This window comes from Pelodiscus sinensis, chromosome 5 (assembly GCF_052426305.1).
Source record: "Pelodiscus sinensis isolate ZL-2025 chromosome 5, ASM5242630v1, whole genome shotgun sequence".
Taxonomy (NCBI): Eukaryota; Metazoa; Chordata; order Testudines; family Trionychidae; genus Pelodiscus; species Pelodiscus sinensis.
Genome location: NC_143056.1, coordinates 107,154,731 through 107,174,648, shown reverse-complemented (window position 1 = coordinate 107,174,648; position 19,918 = coordinate 107,154,731). Strand labels below are relative to the sequence as shown.

General features: G+C 41.0%; 1 protein-coding gene across 1 annotated transcript in view; it reads left to right on the top strand.

The window, feature by feature from the left end:
• SWAP70 (switching B cell complex subunit SWAP70) overlaps positions 1–19,918 on the top strand; it is an 85,274-nt gene that overhangs the window by 653 nt on the left and 64,703 nt on the right. The window contains exon 2 of the mRNA XM_075927949.2: positions 11,249–11,389. Coding sequence (XP_075784064.1) covers positions 11,249–11,389 — 141 coding nt within the window. The remainder of the gene's footprint in view (positions 1–11,248; positions 11,390–19,918) is intronic.

Below are 19,918 nucleotides of genomic sequence, written 5' to 3'. Positions count from 1 at the left end.
TGCGCTGGATTTAAATCAGTTCTCTCCTGGATGGTGATGGAGCATCTTTGATTTATGACTGGTCTATGTCCATCCCACCAGTAATTTGCCTTGAATGTTCTTTTCTGCATGGCCCTCTTGTGCTAGGTGCAAGGTCCCAGGCAATGGACTTAACCCCATTCAAGTGGAATTTAGAGTCTGCCAAGAAGAGAGTGCGGTTTTACAGTGCTCTCTTATTTGAGTGTAAACAGGAGAAATATTCAAGAGGCTCCAACTATGTGATTCTTTTCTAGCTTATGCTCTGAAGTGATGGTCTTAATACAAGTGCCCAGCTTGTGGAATCTCATTCCACCCTGGCCATATTTCATCTTGGCTTGAGAATAATGAGAAGGATCTGGCTAAATACATGTTTCAAATAGAACTGTACACCTGTTAGCATTTCATACACTGACTAGATCATTATATTGATCACCAGGTCAACTACCCCATTTGTAGTCATTGGTGAAAACTTGAGGACTATTTGTCCTTATTACAGGGGGAAACCAAGTCATCCTGAATAGGTTGGGGATACAAAGGTTCTGATTTATCAAAGTTCTCCTTTTAAAAAAATCCTGTTTGTTTCCCTGCCCTTTACCACTCCCTGCTATGTTCTCCCTTCATTTGCTGGTCCTGTGCAGGCTAGTTAGGTTTTGCAGTAATTGTTCTCCATTACTGTAATTACTCTGCCTTTAGGGTATGAGGAAAGGTTAATGGTTGAGCGGTTTCTGAAAGAAATGGTTCCTCAGCTTTGACAGTTCCCCTTAGTGTCAGCCTGTTTGCTGTGGCTTAAGTTGATTCCCTGCCATGTTACCCCTGAATCATAGTGAAGATTTTTCCGAAACCTTTTTAGTATTTATAATACTTCTGGAAGCAATTTTTTAAAATTATAATTGTAATAATTCTTTAGATGATAGGCACATCATGATCTGCTGTTTTAATTGCAAGTGCATTTCTGAAAGAACTTACATTCTAATTTCTCTTCCAAGTGGTCTGTTAGCTCCACAAAAATTACATTTTATTATTTTTCAAGACAGTAAAAACACAAATATAATTCAGCATAAGAATGAATGTATTTTACATAGCAGAGGTCCCATTACAAATAGCAATGTACAAGTGTCGTAGATTATGCGATTAACTGATAAACCTGGGCTTATCAGTTAATTCTGCCAACTACACATACACTCCCCCGCCCCTTGCTGCTTCTGTATCAGAGGCAGCAGTGGGGGCGGGCAGGTGGAAGCCAGAACACATGGGAAGCAGCTTTCAAGCCTGCTCCTCATGCATATTGGCTCTTGCAGAGCCGCCTGCCCTCCATGCTGCTGCCTCTTTATCAGAGGCAGTGGGGGTGGTGGCAGGTGAAAGCCAGTGCTTGTGTGGAGATGGTTTTCCCGCCAGTTAGCCCTCCCTGGAGTAAATGTGTAACTGCTAAAATTTCCAGTGGTTAAACGTTTATACGAATATCTGATAGTTAACATCCCTAATTACAAAGGGATTTTACTTTCTGCACTGCTCTTAATTTAACTGAAATAGAAAGTGGCAGAGACTGGTGTATGGGTCTTCTCATCTCCCCTCTGTATCATCTGGAGAGGAGTCAAGCCCATGGGAACAACTGGGACCCATCAGGACAGAACTAGTTGTGTGAGATGTCCCTTTTCCCTTAATCACTTAATTCATTTAAATCACTTTAAAAAACTCCGGTCATCTGAAGAAGTGGGCTGTGCCCAGGAAATCTCATGATACCATCTACATGTTTTGTTAGTCTATAAAGTGCTACCAGACCATTTGTTGTTGATAAAGTTTATCCTGTACAGACTAACTCACCTACCACCTGAAGCTTAATTCTTTTGTACATTATATCTGCACAGCCATCAGATAAAGACCCTAGGAGTGAATGGGGAAGCATGGGGAACAGCCACACTATATGACATAGTTCTTAAATTAACTTATTCCTCTGAGTGTCTTTTAAAAAAAAGAAAATATGTGCGTTGCTAAGGCTAGGTCTACGTTAGGGGATAAGTTCAAATTAAGATACTCAACTCCAGCAATGTTAATTGCGTGGCTGGAGTCGACATATCTTAATTCGAACTTTGGCGCTTTTCCCACAGTGGGAGGTTGTTGGGAGAAACACTCCTTTCAACTTCCCTTACTTCTTGCAAGAAATAGGAGTACCAGTGTTGATGGGGGTACCCTCAGCATTTGATTTAGCGGGTTCTTACTAAACCTGCTACATCAAACACCAGAAGATCAACCTCTGGAGCGTTGATCCTCAGGTAAGTATAGATGTGGCCTTAATTAAACAAAATTAGTTCTCTTCTGTATTTTAAAGTATTATGCATTGATTTATTTGACCATATTTTCTAGTAGTCCTGCCATTATATTGATTACATTCTTTTACACATCAGCAAAAATTGTAAACATTTATGATGATTGTCTGTTCCTAAATTACACGTGTAAATATATAAACATCGCTCTTGTTTTATTTACAAGGCATCTCCACTATAAGTTACCCCAATATGCATCAGTTCTGCATTAATTTTGTTGACACTTGTAGGAACTGATGCATTATAAGTGCTCGCATTCCCCGCTCTTACGTTGCGCCAAAAAAAACCCTATGCAATTGGAAGTCAGCTGCGGGAAAAAAAATCCCCACTTCAGGTTGTTTTGCTGTACAGCCACGTTTTTTGAAACGTGTCTTGGATGTTCATCATGGATACCCTGTATATACTAGAAGACTTACCGAGCATTGCCTGGGTCCATCAGGGCAGGGGCTGATAGTACAGAGGACATGGTGGGGGGGAGGAAGGGCAGGAGGCTGGAGGTGTGGCAGTGGGCAAGAGTGAGGGATGAGGGTATGGAGGGGCTCAGGGCAGGGAGTCCCATTTGGTGGGGATTTCTCTTCCCTTCCCCACTGGCAGGTGCCTTTTCTCCTTCCCTGGCTGTCAGGGGCCTTTTTTCTCCCTCCAGGCCCCCCAGTGTTGCAGCTAAGGGCTGGAAGGAAGGGTTTGGGGTAGGAGGGCTACTCAGCCACTCTTGGTGATGTGGCTGCCTCCAGTAGTCTCTTTGCAATATAGCTCTCCCTTGTACTCAGTGTCCTCGATGGCCACTATCGTTTATCATTTAATAGGCAGCAGGTTTAAAACAAACAAAAGTAAGTACTTCTTCACTCAGCGCACCGTCACCTTGTAGAACTCCTTGCCAGAGGATGTGGTGAAGACTAGGACTTTAACAGGGTTCAAAAAAGAGTGAGTTAGATTAATGGAGGTTAGGTCCATCAATGGCTATTAGCCAGGATGGATAGGAATGGTGTCCCTAGCCTTTGTCTGGAAATGAGTGATGAGAGGGATCATATGAGGATTACCTGTTGTGTTGTGTGCTCTGAGGCATCTGGTATTGGCCACTGTCTGCAGACAGGATACTGGACTAGATGGACGTTTGGTCTGACCCAGTATGGCTGTTCTTATGTTCTTATATTCTTATCTCAACCCTCTTCTTTGTGCCCCTCCCTTTCCATGTTATGGAAAACATTCCTATTCCTGGCACTCCCCGCTCTCTTAGCACAACCAAACCCTGACCTAGCTTTAAGTTAAGAGGAGAGGAAGCTGCATACCAAATATGGTAGCCCTAACTCTTAGGCTGTGTCTACACTGGGCCACTTATTCCGGAAAATCAGCCGCTTTTCCGGAATAAGCTGCGAGCTGTCTACACTGGTCCTTGAATTTCCAGAAAAGCAACGACACTCTACTGTACAAAATCAGCCGCTATTCCGGAAAAACTATTCTGCTCCTGCTCGGGCATAAGTCGTTATTCCAGAACACTGTTCCAGAAAAGGGCCAGTATAGACAGCCCAGTAGTCTTTTCCGGAAAAAAGCCCCGATTGCGAAAATGGTGATCGGGGCTCTTTTCCGGAAAAGCGCGTTTACATTGGCCACAGACGCTTTTCCGGAAAAAGGGCTTTTCCGGAAAAGCAGCCTGCCAATGTAGACGCTCCTTTTCCGGAAAAACTGAAAACGGAATAGTATTCCGTTTTAAGCAGTTCCGGAAATTCATGCCAGTGTAGACACAGCCTTACTGTTTAGGAGGAATTCTTGAACAGACTCACAGATGGCTTGACAGACACATTTCTAAAATATATAAATAGATTGTACCCTGCCCTTTCAAAAGCCACTATAGCAAAATTACAGTATAATTTTTGTGAAGGCAATTACAGCTTTAGTTTGCTTTTGTGGTTTTAGTCTGAGCTATGTGGAGGCATATTTTGTACTATTTTTAAATCTGCCTGTAGGTTTCACCTTTTGCACTTCTCAAGTTTCTTATTTTTTTTATTAAAATATTGTGTCTTGGTTGTTTGACAAGTAAAGATACTTTCCAAAAGTGTAATCTAGTCTTTGGATGACAACTTGCAAATACTTACTGCTGGATTTCCACGAGACTGCTTGGAGAAGTAAGCATTACAGTTGGTAGTATGTTTGAGAGACTGAAACCTTAGAGATGATGCAAGGCAAACCCATTTTTACACAATATATGAAAACTTTCATGTATTTCTTCCTGGTCTTTTCTGTTTTGTGATGGACTCACTTAGCTGTTGACTGTTCACTGTTTTGCTGTTCCTCATTGTTTGCTGCTTATGTCCTACATTTTCAAACTCAGTGTTTGGGTCCTCAACTTGCCTCCCAAATTGGGCCTGATTTTTCAGAAGGTGGACTGACCAACACACTTAGAAAATCTTTTGTTTTTCAGGTGTGTCAAGTTGTGTGACCAAAAAGTGAGGCAATCGAAGTCTCTAGTCACTTTTGAAAATGTAGGCCAGTGTGCAGATCTGCAGTGTGACACAGGATTAAGATAACAGGACAGAAACAAGAGACGGAGATGTAAATTATAGAACATTCGTTTAATATTGAAGTGGAGAAGATAAAGGTTGGTCATCAAGAAAAAGTAAGCAGGATATAGTTGGTATGAAGAGGAGAGGTGAAATTAGAAGTTAGAAAGGAGTTACAGGACGACATAGTAAAGGAGTAGAAAGGTTGGAGACTCTGATGTGCAGGTCTTTAATAAGATAATTGTCTTAATGCTGTATATAAAGATAGAAACTAGTCATTATGGCTCATTATTATGAGAAATTGTTACTTTATTACATTAACTGAAATGAATGAAATTTACATTGTTCTCTCTTGAAACTGAAAGCATCACTGCAGCCATACCTCTACCAGTACAGAAAATACCCTTCTAAATTTGTGTCCCAATCATCCGCGTATACCCTATACCAAAACACTTCTTCTTATAATATATTGTTTGTATTCGCATAGTGCCTATGAGCTCTACACCTGGACCAAAGCACCATTATGTGCTGTACAAAACCAGAACAAGAAAAATAGACAATGTCTCTTAGTTTATAATCTCATATAAGCTCTTTGAGGTAACAGATGGAGACCCATGCTGATGGCAAAATGCAAGACAAACATGAGACACTGTTGGTCCACATGGTGGGTATTGGCGCTGTCAGTTTTTGTGTAGAGGGCTTTGAAGGTAGTTAATGGGTTAGTTCGATCAGTGTTTATGGTATGCTCTTCCCCAGGGTTAGCTGTATCCTGGGGAAAGCACAAAGGTGCCTGTCTGAAGATTTAACAAGTAGGCAGTGGAGGTCATGGTCTGATTGGAGGTGAGTTTTGACCTTTTGGTGGAGAATGGCAGAGTACGGGTAGGATGGGTATAGGCTGATGTGCTGTGAGAGTACAGACTGCTAACTGTTGTTTAGTGCCATAGAGTAGAGGGCAATGGAGGGATTAAAAGGGAGGTGTAACATGGCTAGAGCGATGACAAGGAAATGGTCTTTGCAGCAGCCTTCTGACTGCACATGAGTAGGGCAGGGCTAGAGAAAAGGAAGTTGCAGTAACTGAGAGGCACGGCAATGAGAATTTGGACAGCAGGTGTAACTGGATAGGAAAGGCCGTAGCTGAGAGATTGATTCAAAAAGAATCTTGAAGGAGGGTCTTGAGAGATCGGAATTGAGGATGATGTTCAGAATGCTTGGATTGAGAAGGGAGATGGGGAGGAGGGGAGATGTTGAGTTTGACCTGATGGCTCAATACCGGTTAGGAGCTGTCACAAGACAGGCCAAGCATGTCTTGAAATGGCTTTGTACAAGGCTAATAAATGTCACTGTGTGGTTCCATAACTTCTATGATTTAAACTCTCAAAGGAAAAACCCCAATCCCACCCTCTCCTCAAAGATTAAAGTAATCCTGAAGAAATGATCAATATCCTGTGCAATGTGCAGTTGTTTTCAATGGTCCCATTGTTTTTTTTGCTGAAATACTAACTACCCCACATAAAAGAGTATCTGCTGAGTGCATTGTCAGCGTGTCCCTTCTCTTTGTGGATCACCTGTGAAGCCACTCTTTTTGCAGGTCAGGGTACATGTAAGGTTTGCAGGATCAGGCCCTGGAAGCATAGCACTGCTAGAACATAAATGACAAGTAAAGCAACTTTAAAAAATAAACACATAATTCAGACATGTCTAGCAAAGTCTCACAAAGCTTTTAGAACCTTAGTGATCCAGCCGTTGGCTGATGCCTGTTCGGGCAGGGGTTTGCAGCTTGCTGTACAGCGTAGCAGAAAGCTAAGTTCCTGGCATAGCATGAGAGCCTGGTTCTGGCATGAAGATGGATTGTTATTTGTGGCAACAAGAGCATAAGAAATGCTTAAAGAAAAAGTTGCATAGCAACTATGTGGGCACTTAGAGAATGATCAGTATTGGTGGAAAGTTTCTTTGCAGATTAACTGAGATTCTGCATTACAAGGGCTTTTTAGTACCTTAAACTTGTGCTCAACTTTTTTTTTAAACTATTGATCATCAAAGTAGAATGTATGATGCTTTAGAAGTTTAGATTATAAGAATTTTTTTAAAAAGAAAGAACTCATTGCTGAGTTTTCTAAATTTACTCTAGGATACCAAGAAAGGTAGCTGGCTTTCTGCCATGTCAAAGAATGGACAGCTTTCTAAATCTCTTGAACTTTGAAAAGAAGGATCTGAATATAAGAGTCACAAATAAGGAAGATTTAAAAAAAATGATTGAAAGTAGAATCCTTTCCTGTTTGGATCCTAGTTGTTGAAACTTACGTGGGTTTCTTTCAGCCTTTGCGCAGCAGTAATCCCTCGAAGGAAAGAGCAAGAAGATGTGTAAGAGCCAGGCAGACAACAACAAAATACTTCTTTTATTGAATACTCTTTAGTTGTTCTTTAATGTTAACCTTGTAACACTTTTTGAATGTTCTGGTTAGGTTGAAAATGTCAGACATGTATTGCTTTTCCCTAATCTCTCATAAATGTATAGGTAACAGGAGAGAAGTCTTAATCAGGGAAGAGGGAGCTCTTTTAAAGTAAAAGTCTCTTACTTTAAGAGAATTTAAGGGAATTTAATGTGTGGAATAATTTGTTTGGTGAAGGTAATTTTAAATTGGCAGGGAACATATTGCTGAGTGAGGAGGGAAGTATGTTTGTGTGTATCTCAGTTTCACATAATCATCCCAGTTTTTAGGGAGTGGCAAAAAGAGTAGAGTGAAGGAGAAAGCTTGTTTTAAAATGTTTCATCACTGGGATGAGTGGATAGTCTAACTGGAGCTTCAGGGGGTAGCCGAGTTAGTCTGTTACAGAAAAAAACAACAAATGGTCTGGTAGCACTTTATAGACTAACAAAACATGTAGATGGTATCATGAGCTTTCGTGAGCACATCCCACCTCTTCAGATGACTGAAGTTATAAGTAGGGGATATGAAACCTCAAAATAAATAGGAGGGGGAAAAGGGAGGGGGGAGAAAAAGAAAAAAGGAAGGGGGTGTGCGACAGAGTATCATTAGGTATCTGGAAAATGGGTACTGTAAGGGAACCCTAGAAGGTCATAGTAGCTTCTTCCAGCATATGGTACTTCTGTATGATTTAAATTTCAATGGGACTTCAACCTGGCATCTAAACTATATCCCCTATATTTATTCATCTGAATTCTTGTGCACAAGCCTGAGACCTGACTTGGCATGTGTATTTGCAACTTTTGCTTGAATAGCTGGAAAATTGTGCAAACCACACTCTGAACACGAAGTGTGGTAGATACAGTTTTATGATATGCTTTAGAAAATTTGGCAGTTAAAATGGCAAATTTGGCAGGCAATAGAGAGCAGTATCAATTTTGGTTCTCTTTAGATTTCTTTGTTACCTGGCTAGGTCCCATTAAATTATTTTGTTTGATTTTAATGTGTCTGCGTGAAGACTTTTTTCCATGGAAATGCATATTTGTAAATTAAAAGATGGTCTTGGTGGGATTTCATGATAATGGTGATACTTTGCTGTGTTTTTTATCACAGCTAAAAGCATGGGTGCAAATTTTAATGCTATCTGGTAGAAAAGAAAACAGAATAAGTCTACATTGAATCTGTGAACTGGATACATTCTTTGCTTGCCGCTCTAAACATTTCAAACTTATTTCCACTTATTCCGGTTTTGCACTACCTCATTTTCAGCTTACTCTGTCACTAATGCAGATAGATTTAACTAAGGTTGCCAGATGGTTTAACCAAAAATACTGAACAACCCTCCTCCCCCGCCCCCCAAAAAACCATTGGGGGAAAAAAATTGTTGAGGGGGGGGAAGGGGAAGACCAAAGTTGTTGAGCCCACTTCTTCAGATGACCAGAGTGTGGGCTGTGCCCATGAAAGCTCATGATATCATCTACATGTTTTGTTAGTCTATTAAGTGCTACCAGATGACTACTTTTTTTTTTCAGTTTTCCTGTACAGACTAATTTGGCTACCCCCTGAAGCATGCTTAAACCAGTTTCTGAAGCTATATGGAGTACGTAATCCTTACAGTCTTGACACTGTATTAATACAGTATTCTATAAATCATGGGAGTTTTCCCCTGTGACTTAAATGGGTGCAGGCTTAAGTCCTAGTGAGCTGTTAGACTGGCTGAGCAGCAGGCTATGTGATTCTTGGGAATGTATGTGAGAAGAGAAGGAAGGAAGCCCACACTCTTTGTGTTTGGGGGATGTGGGATCTTTTGCCAGGACTCAGGCTATGTCTACAATATGAGTTAATGCAAGTAGGGTTGCCAGGTGTCCGGTATTGACCCGGACAGTCTGTATTTTCGTCTCCTGTACGGTAAAAAATTTCAGAAAATACCAGACACCTAAAATGTCTGGTATTTTCTGGGGTTTTTTTTCTGTGCCAGGAGGCAAAAATACATCTGGCAATCCTAAGACACGCTCGGCAACTGGGCCCAGCCCCCACCCCCTCCCCAGACCTTCGCCCCCAGACCCTCTGCTTAACCTGGGGAGGCTCGATCAAGAAAACAAGATGACTGCCAACAAAAAGACCTGAATCAAAGGGAAGGAATGCCTTCCCTGGGTCTTAGTGCTAAACCTCTCCCCCCTCACACTTAAAGGGGCCATGCTGTTTTAATCCTTTTTTCTTGTATTTATTGCTTAATAATTTTGGGGTTCTTTTTTTTTTCTCAACAATTTTGATCCCCCCCTTTTTTCTCCTCAACAGAATTTCCCCCGGGGTTTTTTTTTGGGGGGGGGGAGGGGTGTTAAACCATCTGGCAACCCTAAATGCAAGTATAAAAGCAGAGTCCCTCTTGTGTACTTGGCATGAGTAGGCCGATTGCTACTGCCTATGCTACTTGGCGTCATTACTCTTTATGCTCATACTAGCAGGGGGACACAAGCTGAGAATCACATTCCTAATTTGTAGTGTAGGTGTAGCCTTAGTGCGACTAGTTTATGGCACACAAGTAAAAATGATCTAGGTTCTTTTTTCCTGAATCAGTAACCAGGCCTAGGTTTTCTTTGTAAAGCATGCATACAATGGAGAGTTTTTAGGTGTATTTATTGTCCCTTAATTATCACGAACTTTGTACTTCCTTAAAACTGGTGAAGCATGTAGCCTCTCATTGAAGGTCATTTCTCTAGATAGGTTAGGTTATGAGGGGACTGAAACTAATGAAGTAACACATGCAAATAAGTTGTTTTAAAATAAAGTATTAAGTATTGCTTCAGAACTCTTCCATTCCCTTGCCCTCTTACAACATTACTTGCCTCTTATAAGTTGAAACCTACAGTAAATATAGGAAAATAACTGAAAAACAAGCAGATGAGAAAATTCAAAATCAATACGTTCATTTGACGTTAGTATTTCCCATCAACTTAAGATGTACATTGAAATACTTTTCATGAGTCAACTTAGTCACATTGCTGAATGTTTATAAGCAGAGGAACTGAATATTACTTCAGAGGGATAGCCAGGTTAGTCTGTACAGAATAAACTTAAAAAAAACAACAGATAGCCTAGTAGCACTTTAAAGACTAACAAAACATGTGGGGGGGGGGGGCGGGGGGAGAAGGATAGCTCAGTGGTTTGAGCATTGGCCTGCTAAACCCAGGGTTGTCAGTTTAATCCTTGAGGGGGCCATTTAGGGATGTGGGGCAAATCTGTCAGGGATGGTACTTGGTCCTGCTGTGAGGGCAGGGGACTGGACTCAATGACCTCTCAAGGTCCCTGCCAGTTCTGTGAGATGGCATCATGAGCTTTTGTGGGCACAGCTCACTTCTTCAGATGACCCTTCTGGAAAAGATGAAGTGTGTGTGTGTGAAGGCTTGGTTTTTTTATGACAGTTTCTAATGTTGAGAGTTCCTCCTTGATTTTTTTTCTGTTTGTTGTATAGAATGCTGATAAGGTGATTCCTGAGGGTGGTTTTTTTTTTTTTTTGCGAGAATGTGGCATAATCTCTGGCTGTAGTCCGTGGGACATATAGATTGTAGTGGGTTTTTCACCCTTAGTCCCTTAGGTATGATGCTCATCTGTTTGCACTTCGAAAGGAAGAAGATGATTACTTATCATTTCCAGTTAACTAATTTCCTCATAGAAACATAAGTTTTGGTTTTCTACAGATCATCCCTTACTTTCAAATACATGATTTAAATTCTCTTGTGTAGCTGTTTTTGTATTTGTTTGGTTACAATCATATTGTAACCATCTTGTCTCTGTAATAATGTTACCAGTTGAAGTATTTGAATCCCTGTAACTGAACTACTAAAACTATATCTTCTCCCAACAGAAATCCCCAGTTTACAACTCACTCTGCCATGAATGTGTCACATTCTGTGCAGACTTCAGTGAATCACTGCATTGCCACTAAGGAAACTGACCTCTGAGCTCACTGATTTATTTCTGTTTGCAGGTCCTTTCTCACAATTTGTGCACAGTGCTAAATGTTCCCCATGACCCTGTGGCCTTGGAAGAGCATTTTCGGGATGATGATGAAGGACCTGTTTCCAACCAGGGTTACATGCCTTATTTAAACAAATTCATTTTGGAAAAGGTAAGTTTTTAGTTCTTGTGTTCTCTTCAAGTAATCAGTTTTAAGACTAGATAATGTCATAAACTTAACTGTTCTACTGCAATGATCAGTTCCTACACTGGGCTGAGGGAGAAAAGGGCGGGACAGGGAGGAAGGAAATTAAAAAGATGCTGACCCTTCCCCTTCCCACTGTTTCCTGTTATGTCTGGCCACTGCCTGGGCCACACTTGAGCAGAGATGTGTTCATGTACATACTGTATCATCGCTAAATTATTTTAAAAATCAGAACTGCTGTTTTATATTAGACTGAGATGGAGACTCGTTTACAAATAGGAAGGGCCAAAATCCCTTATATTGAAAGAGGGTATTTTAATTTGAAATCGCACAAAAATAGCATTATAGAGGGTATTAATAGGTGGCACTGTTAGTTTTAAATGTTTTTTTTTCTCTTGGTGCAGTGGTTCCCAACCTTTTTTTATACCATGGACCAGCAAACCCAAGCTTTTGGCAGACTGGTGTCATTCTATTTGCACATTTGCATATTCATTATCCAAATGATGAATATGCAAACATGCAAATACAATGATGCCTCTTAGAGTCCCCTTCCCCCAGCACAATCCCTATCCCCGGAGCCCCCAGTGTCTGACCCACTCTCCTCACCTAGCCCTGTGCTGCCTCCCAACTGAGTGCTGTTGCCCAAGTCATGGGTGCTCTGCATGGTCCTCCTGCTGTGTAGCAAACCGCTCTTCCACGGTGGGAGGAGTCTCCGCCCCTGCCCGGTGCTGTTTGGCTGAGAGGTAGGGCAGGACACGTCTCTCCCAACAGCCCCAGTGGGAGGGGAGGTGCTGAGTGGTGTATCCCAGTCCCCAGAGCTGCTGTAGCCCAGCAGCCAGTGGTCTGCAGACCAGTGGTTGGAAACCGCTGTCTTACTGCATAAGCATCGTTAAGTCTTTGAAGAAATGTGGTGTTAGTTTTATGATATATTTTCTTTTTGGGAAAACTGTGGCAAGCAGCAAGGTTTGCTCTCCATGTTTTCCTAACTAGAAGCAATTCTTGAGGCGGTGTTGCCGTCTGTGAATGGGGCATTGGGAATGTTAGGCTTAATACAAAAGAAGGGTCTGTTTACCGTTTGGGATCACCGTTGGTCTAGGCGTGGTATATGAAAGTGGGTAATAAATGGCAAAAATATTCCCAGTTTCTACATCACTGATTTCCCCTCCAATATGAAACTGACCTGCAAGGCCCCAGAATCTGCTATTGCTCTGCAGAGGGCTGACAGTAGCTATGCAGGTAACGACCCCCCATTTTTTTTAGTATTATTTTCTCCTGCTTGAGTCCTATACCAAGGAACAACTGAAAATTTTTTGTAGCGTCATATAATAATTTATGCAAATTATTTAATGAAGCAATTTGTCTCAATGATAAACTTAAAAATAGCATATGCATTAATACTGATAGAAAAATATGAAATGTTACTTGTGATGTAGGTAGGTATTACAGAGTTTAGAGGTGCATAATACCTGGCTGGTCTGGTTGTGTTACCATCATCAATGAAATCTAATTTAGATTAAGCCTTATCAGGAGTGCTGGAAACTCTCTAGAACAGGGGTAAGCAATCATTTTTGGTGGGGGGCCATTCCAAGATTTTGGAAAGTGGTCAAGGGGCTGCACTTTTCTGTGGAGAGGGTGCGGGGTCTAGGCTGGAGGTTGGGTGCAGATTAGGGTACACAGAGTAAGGGACTGGGGTGCAGGAGATGGTGTGAGGTCTGGGGCTATATCTACACTATGGGTTTTTTCAGGGATACCTCTGGTATCCCAGGAAAAACTCTGACGCTTCCTGGGGATGTGTCTGCTCTTCCACTTTTTTTTCGGAAGAGCAGATGCACTCTTTCGGAAGCCCTGTCTTCCTCCTCCCATGAGTGTAGATGGGCCAAATTTTGGAAAAGCCTATCTATCGGAAAAAGGTATGCAAGTTCCGGAGTGCAATTTGTGTGCCTTTTCCCAATAGACCTTTGTAGTGTAGATATAGCCTGAGAGGGAGTTTGCGTGAAGGAGGGGGTTGGGACCTGGGAAAGGGGATTGGAGTATTGTAGGGGCAGGGAGGGAATGTGGGTCCAGGAGAGGATTTTGGCCTGGGGGAGGAGAGTAGGAGGAGGTACAGGGCCTGGGAGGGAATTGTGACCTGGGGCAGGGAGGTGCAGAGGGTTTGGATAGTGATCTGGGGGAGGGAGTTGAGTGCAGGAGGGGTTGGGGTGGCAGAGGCAGACTTTGGCTGGAAGGCACTTACCAAAGCATTTCCTGGCCAGCAGCCCTACAGCACCCCCAAGGCAGGCTGGGCTCCCTGCCTGCTGCAGCCCCAGCCCGCTTGAAACTGCAGGCTGCTCCCTCCATGTGGCTCTCAGCTCCAGGAGGGGAGAGGCTTGTGCTGCCCTCATCCCCCAGGTCAATCTCTCAGCTCCTATTGGCTGGTTGTTTCTGAATAGAAGGAGAGATCAGCTGGGGTCAGTTACCATTTGTCGGTTATTTTTGGCCAATTGGAGCTGAGGATTGGGCTGGGGGTGAGGAGATTACCCAAAGCCTTCTACTCCCTCCAGAGCAGAGAGGCACACGGAGCAGCCCTGCACTTAAAACAGCCTGAGGATCCAAGCAGGGTGGTCCATGGGCTGGATCCGGTGGCTTGGTGGGCCGGATGTGGCCCGCGAGAGAGATCTTGCCCATCCCTACTCTAGAAGTAGGGGGACTCCCAGTGCCCAAACCATGGTCCCATCCTTTGTTCTGGTCCATCCTCTGCCCCTCTTCTGGCCCACTCCATCACTTCTACAGGAGGCCATGTCCCCACTTGCTCCTTGTTGCCCCCTTTCACCCATTGCTCCCTCCCCCCTCTAAGGAGAGCATAGCCCTCCCACTCTTAAACAGGATGAGGCTGCGTTCCCCTAGATCCTCTATTCTGGCTTTCCTTAGCTTTGTCCCTTCCGTTAGATTTGTCAGCCCCCTCTATCTCTCCGGACTTTGGGTTCTCCCATAGATAGCACACTCTTCCTTCCTTCTGGTATGTGGGTTTTTGGTGTATAACCCATTAAAGTACCTCAGAGTTACTCTCTTGACTATTCTGTGGGAAAGCATTCTGCAGTGTTTATGGAGAAGCATTTTAGTTGAATTTAAAGAGATTGTTTGTTTGTTCTGAAAAAAAAAATCCAGGACATTTTCACATTAAATCTTCTGAGGAAGGAAAGGGCCCAAAATGAAGAGTTATGGGCAGAGAGAACGTACATAAGAACGGCCATACTGGCTCAGACCAAAGGTTGATCTAGCCCAGTATCCTGTCTGCTGACAGTAGCCAAAGTTGGGCATTCCAGGGGAATGAATAGAACAAGTGATCATCAAGTAATCCTTCCCCTGTCCCTCATTCCCAGCTTCTGACAAACAGAGGCTAGGGACACCATTCCTGCCCACCCTGGCTAATAACCATTGATGGACCTACCCTACATGAATTTATCTAGCTCTTTTTTGAATCCTGTTAGAGTCTTGGCCTTCACGACATCCTCTGGCAAGGAGTTCCACAGATTGAGTGTGCATTGTGTGAAGAAGTACTTACTTTTGTTTGTTTTAAACTTATCATCTATTTATTTCATTTGGTGACCTCTAGTTCTTCTAAAACAATGAGTAGTTCTGTGGTACCTTAGAGACTAACAAAAATATATGTAGTATCATGAGCTTTCATGGGAAAAACCCACTCCTTCAGATGTATTATGGGAGGGAATACATAATAATTCTTTGTTTTTTCCACATCACTCATGACCTTATAGAACTCTATCCAATCCCTCCTTAGTCATCTCTTTTCCAAGGTGAAAAGTCCCAGTCTTATGAATCTCTCTTTGTATGGAAATGTTCCATATAGCTAATACTTTTTGTTGCTCTTTTTTAACTTTCTCCAATACCAACGTATTTCTTTTTGAGATGAGGTGACCACATTTGCACATAGTATTCAAGATGTGGGTGTACCATGCATTTATAAAGAGGCAATAAGGTGTTCTCTGTCTTATTTTATATCTCTTTCTTAATGATTCCAGCCATTCTGTTTGTGTGTTTTGTTTTCTTTGACTGTTGCTACACATTGAGTGGATGTTTTCAGAGAACTATCCACAGTGACTCCAAAATCTCTCTCTCCAGTGGTAATGGTTAATTTAGTCTCCATCATTTTATACGTATAGTTGGGATTATGTTTTCCAATATGCACTACTTTGCTTTTATCGGGATTAAAATTCATCTGCCATTTTGTTGCCCAGTCACCTAGTTTTATGAGATCCTATTGAAGCTCTTCCCAGTCTGCTTTGGACTTAGTTTCATAAATGTCTTTCATAGGCATTATCAAGGCATTAAGCCAGTCATTGTCTGTAATGCACTGACAGAGAGAGAATAGAAAAGGAAAATGGAAAGCTGAGGGCTGAGGTACACACTTTCTTGAATGAAAGCATATGTGTATGAGAGGGGCAGGTACATTGTGTGGTGGGAGATGAGGAGCAACAGCTCTATTATCATTTAAAAGTACTTTAATTTGCAATACAGTTTCATCCTAAAAGGAAAAAGTTAAGAAACCAGGGTTAAATTGCCCAGTGTCTATTGCTTTGTAATGCTAATTAAATGACAGATATTTGAAAATGTTTGTATCTTAGATACACATTTTAAAGGGGGTTGTTTGTGCTGCTTGAGAAACTTTTTTGTTTCCTTTTTTAAGATCTGAATTATGCATTGCTTCATACACAGAGCTGTCTTTGTGGACAGTAAAAATCTTCATGGTAGCCTGTTTTCTTTGGCAGTTTAGGAGGTGTTTATGAACAAGCCTCAGAAGAGAAGAGTTGTACTGGATGAAGGCACTGATGCATGCCATTTCTCTCTTGAAAAAATGAATTTTTGCTTAGTGTGGATGATCTTCGAACAAGTGAACAGGCTTCCCTTCTTGCCCAAATTTGTTTACTTAAACAAAACGACTCAAGTATTAAACACGACATCAGGGTGGGAAACCTCTTTTGGGCCAGGGGGTGCCGACCCACAGAAAAATCAGTGAGGGTTTTCAAAGATGAGACACAACTTCTCCCCTCCCCCTTCTTGTACGCCAGAGCCTGGGGGGGGGGGGCAAGGCTAGTAGATTTTGTGGTCCCCCCCTGCCCTCTAGCCTGGGGCCAAAAATGAGGAGTTCAGTGTGTGGGAAGGAAGTGGGGTTGGGGTGTGGTGTCTGGGCAGGAGGGGGGCCACAGAGCTTGAGCACCAGCTCCCTTATACTGAAAGGGGAGCCCCAGGACTCAGAGGCCAGATCCAGGCAAGCCAGGGGGCCATAAGTGGCCCCTGGGCTGTAGGTTGCCCTCCCCTGCACTACATGGTCAGGGCCTGGGTACTCTAATTCCTTATGGCACTTCCATTTACTCCACAAGACACTCTGTTAATTTCCAGACATGCAGTTTCCTATGAATTCTTCTGATAGTGTGGTGGTGTAACTGTCTTGTCATCTTTAATGAGAGAGAAGCAGCCTCTTTGTGTGGGAGTTCTTAAACGCACATGCTGTTCTGCATTTGAATGTTAGCCAAACTCTCTCCTTTTATTTAAAATAGCAGGTGAAGCCTGTCCTTGACTGGGCAAAGTCATTTTGTGTAGATTAAATGTATAGGGAGGTTCAAGAAATCAAATATAGGTAATAGAATTTGTTATTAATGTGCTTTCAAAAAGGGAAGTAAAAGAACAGATTTAAATTTGTAGGATTTCAACTTCAAACATTATTAATTTTATTGAACAATTACCATACATAGTAAATTTGAATCAGAAACATGTAAAGCTTCCATTACTCTTTACATAACTAATTTGAATTATTTTGTGATTTGTAACAGTAAAAATGTTTTTTGCACTAAACTGAGAGTTGAATAGGTGACTCAATTTTAATTTTGTTAGCAAATATTTTGTGAATTCTAATAATAATAATAATAATCATGACTTTTTTCTGATGAAAAACAAAAATAATTATTTAAACCTTTTACCCAGCATATTTGGGTGTAAAAAGTAGTGCATTCAGCTAATTTAAAGGCAGAATTGTTTATGCAAAATGTGGTATCTGTAGGTAATCATGAACTATGACTTTATTTTGCACAAACTCTTCAAAGTATATAATAGATAATAAATCCTTTCATTTGGATTTTAATAACATTCAGAGGGGTAGCCATGTTAGTCTGAATCTGCAAAAGCGGCGAGGAGTCCTGTGGCACCTTATAGACTAACAGATTTATTGGAGCATAAGATTTCATCTGACGAAGTGGGTCTTTGCCCACAAAAGCTTATGCTCCAGTAAATCTGTTAGTCTATAAGGTGCCACAGGATTCCTCGTTGCTAATAACATTCAGTATTTCTTAGAAAAGTAAACATTGGTGTTGGTATATGGCATAAACACTGTTATGTTTAGAAGCTCTTTGGATGAAAATTATTCATCAGCTTGTTTTTACTGGAAATCAGAAGCGTCTGCATTAGTTTTGCGGTGTATTGTTTGTGAACTTAAACTACTCAAATAATTTTTTTATCAGAAAACCTGCCAGTCTGTACAGAAAAATCACTTTGAGGTATCAAAGCAACAACTCGTATACTCTTGCCTTACTTCTTAGAGTAAATCTCATTGGGAAAACTGTTCAAGCTTTTAAAATCTTTCTTTTTGTACTCCTGAATTAATGAATTATTTATCTAGAATACTAGGGAATGAGTTGCCCTGTAACAAAGCTTCCATTGTTGAACCAGAGAAACATGGAGAAATGCCCAGGTTGGCAAATTGATGAAGTAACAACAAACTTCCTTTATTGGTATATAGAATTAGTATTACTAATACCTTCAAATAGACTATATTTTCATTATACATCCTTTATAGTTTCCTGGCAGCTGTTTGTGTTGCATCTGAAATGCAAAAGTACTAAGACACAACATTCTTCCTCTTTTTAATTATACTTATTTCTGTTACTCTAAAAATAAAAACACAGTGTTGGTATACGGCCAGTCTGATTTTCTCATACTGTTTTTTTTTTTTTTAATTTCATTTCATTTCACTGCTTTTGGTGTCTTACACTGAGTTGTCAGTAATATCTTGCATGGATATCAGCCAAAACTATAGTATAAGAGTTACATAAAATTGTATCAAATCACACTTCCTTTCACTTATACTGAGGATAGCATTTTACATTCTGCTTCTCATGTGTCGAAAAATTATACAAGGTGCAAGTTCTTTTTTCCTCTAGGCTTCAGACTACATAGTGTTTTTTAGACTATCAGATCTTTGAGGACTTCCTTTTTTTGGCATCTTATAAAGCTGTTGAATTTCTGTACTTAGTTGCATTTAAAGCTGTTTGGTTAAATGCTGCTACTGGGATATCGTTTGGGTAGTGTTTTTGCATATCAAGAAAACAAGTAAATCTTACTGGATTCGGAGACTTAAATAGTTTGTAATTACGGTATAAAATGTCTTTGGGAGGAGAGGGAGGTGTTCTGTATTTTTATCATACTTTATTTTAAGTAAGAGTACTTTTTCAACTTCTCTTTTGGTTCATCTTGTATTTTTCTCTGGCAAAAACACAGTAATCTGATGGCTTATTTTTAATTAATAGCACAGAATACTACAGATGACTTGAAGCAGATTGCACACTCTCCATAAAGATTAGAATAGAAAGCACACACTAGTGTATGGTGTAAATTTGTTCTTAAAATTAACACTCATTTTAACAACATTTTGTTAGGTTACAAGCAGAATGAAAATTCTGTATCATGTATGAATACAATTAAAGATCAGAAACTCAGTCTGGGTTTCAAAATTCTTAGAATATTTTAGAGTCCAATCAAATCAGTTTCATTATTAGTACTTTTTAAGCTAATTTTGGAACTTCTTTTAAATCAGAATTCCAGGATGGCCTTTGCTCCTGTCTGATTTTATATATGAATATTTGTTCACACATTGCTTTTTGTGATGTGTGTGGTTTTTTCATTACTGATTTTCTGGCTGTTTGCCAGCAGTTATTTCTATCCAGAAAGATAGTTTTGAAAATTTTACAAATTCCTCTTAATCATTTAAAATCCATTTTGTGTGAATATTAATTGTAACTTGAGGTCTCATTCAACTGTCTTGAAACATAAAGTAATGGTACAAGTAAAAATTATTCAGCAGGCTAAAATATGATAATGGTAATAGCTTGTCTATTACTTACAATCATAGAATCCTAGGGCTGGAAGAGACCTCAGGAGGTCATCGAGTCCAGCCCCCTGCCCAAGGCAGGACCAACCCCAACTAAATCATACCAGCCAGGGCTTTGTCAAGCTGGGACTTAAAAACCTCTGGGGATGGAGATTCCACCACCTCCCTGGGTAACCCATTCCAGTGCTTCACCATCCTCCTACGGAAATAGTTTTTCCTAATATCCAACTTAGACCCTCCCCCATTGTAACTCCACTAGAATGAATCTTTGTTAACTGTGCATTCCAAATTAAAGCTGCCAAATTTCCATGGTGTGGATTTAGCTCTATAAAAATTACCTG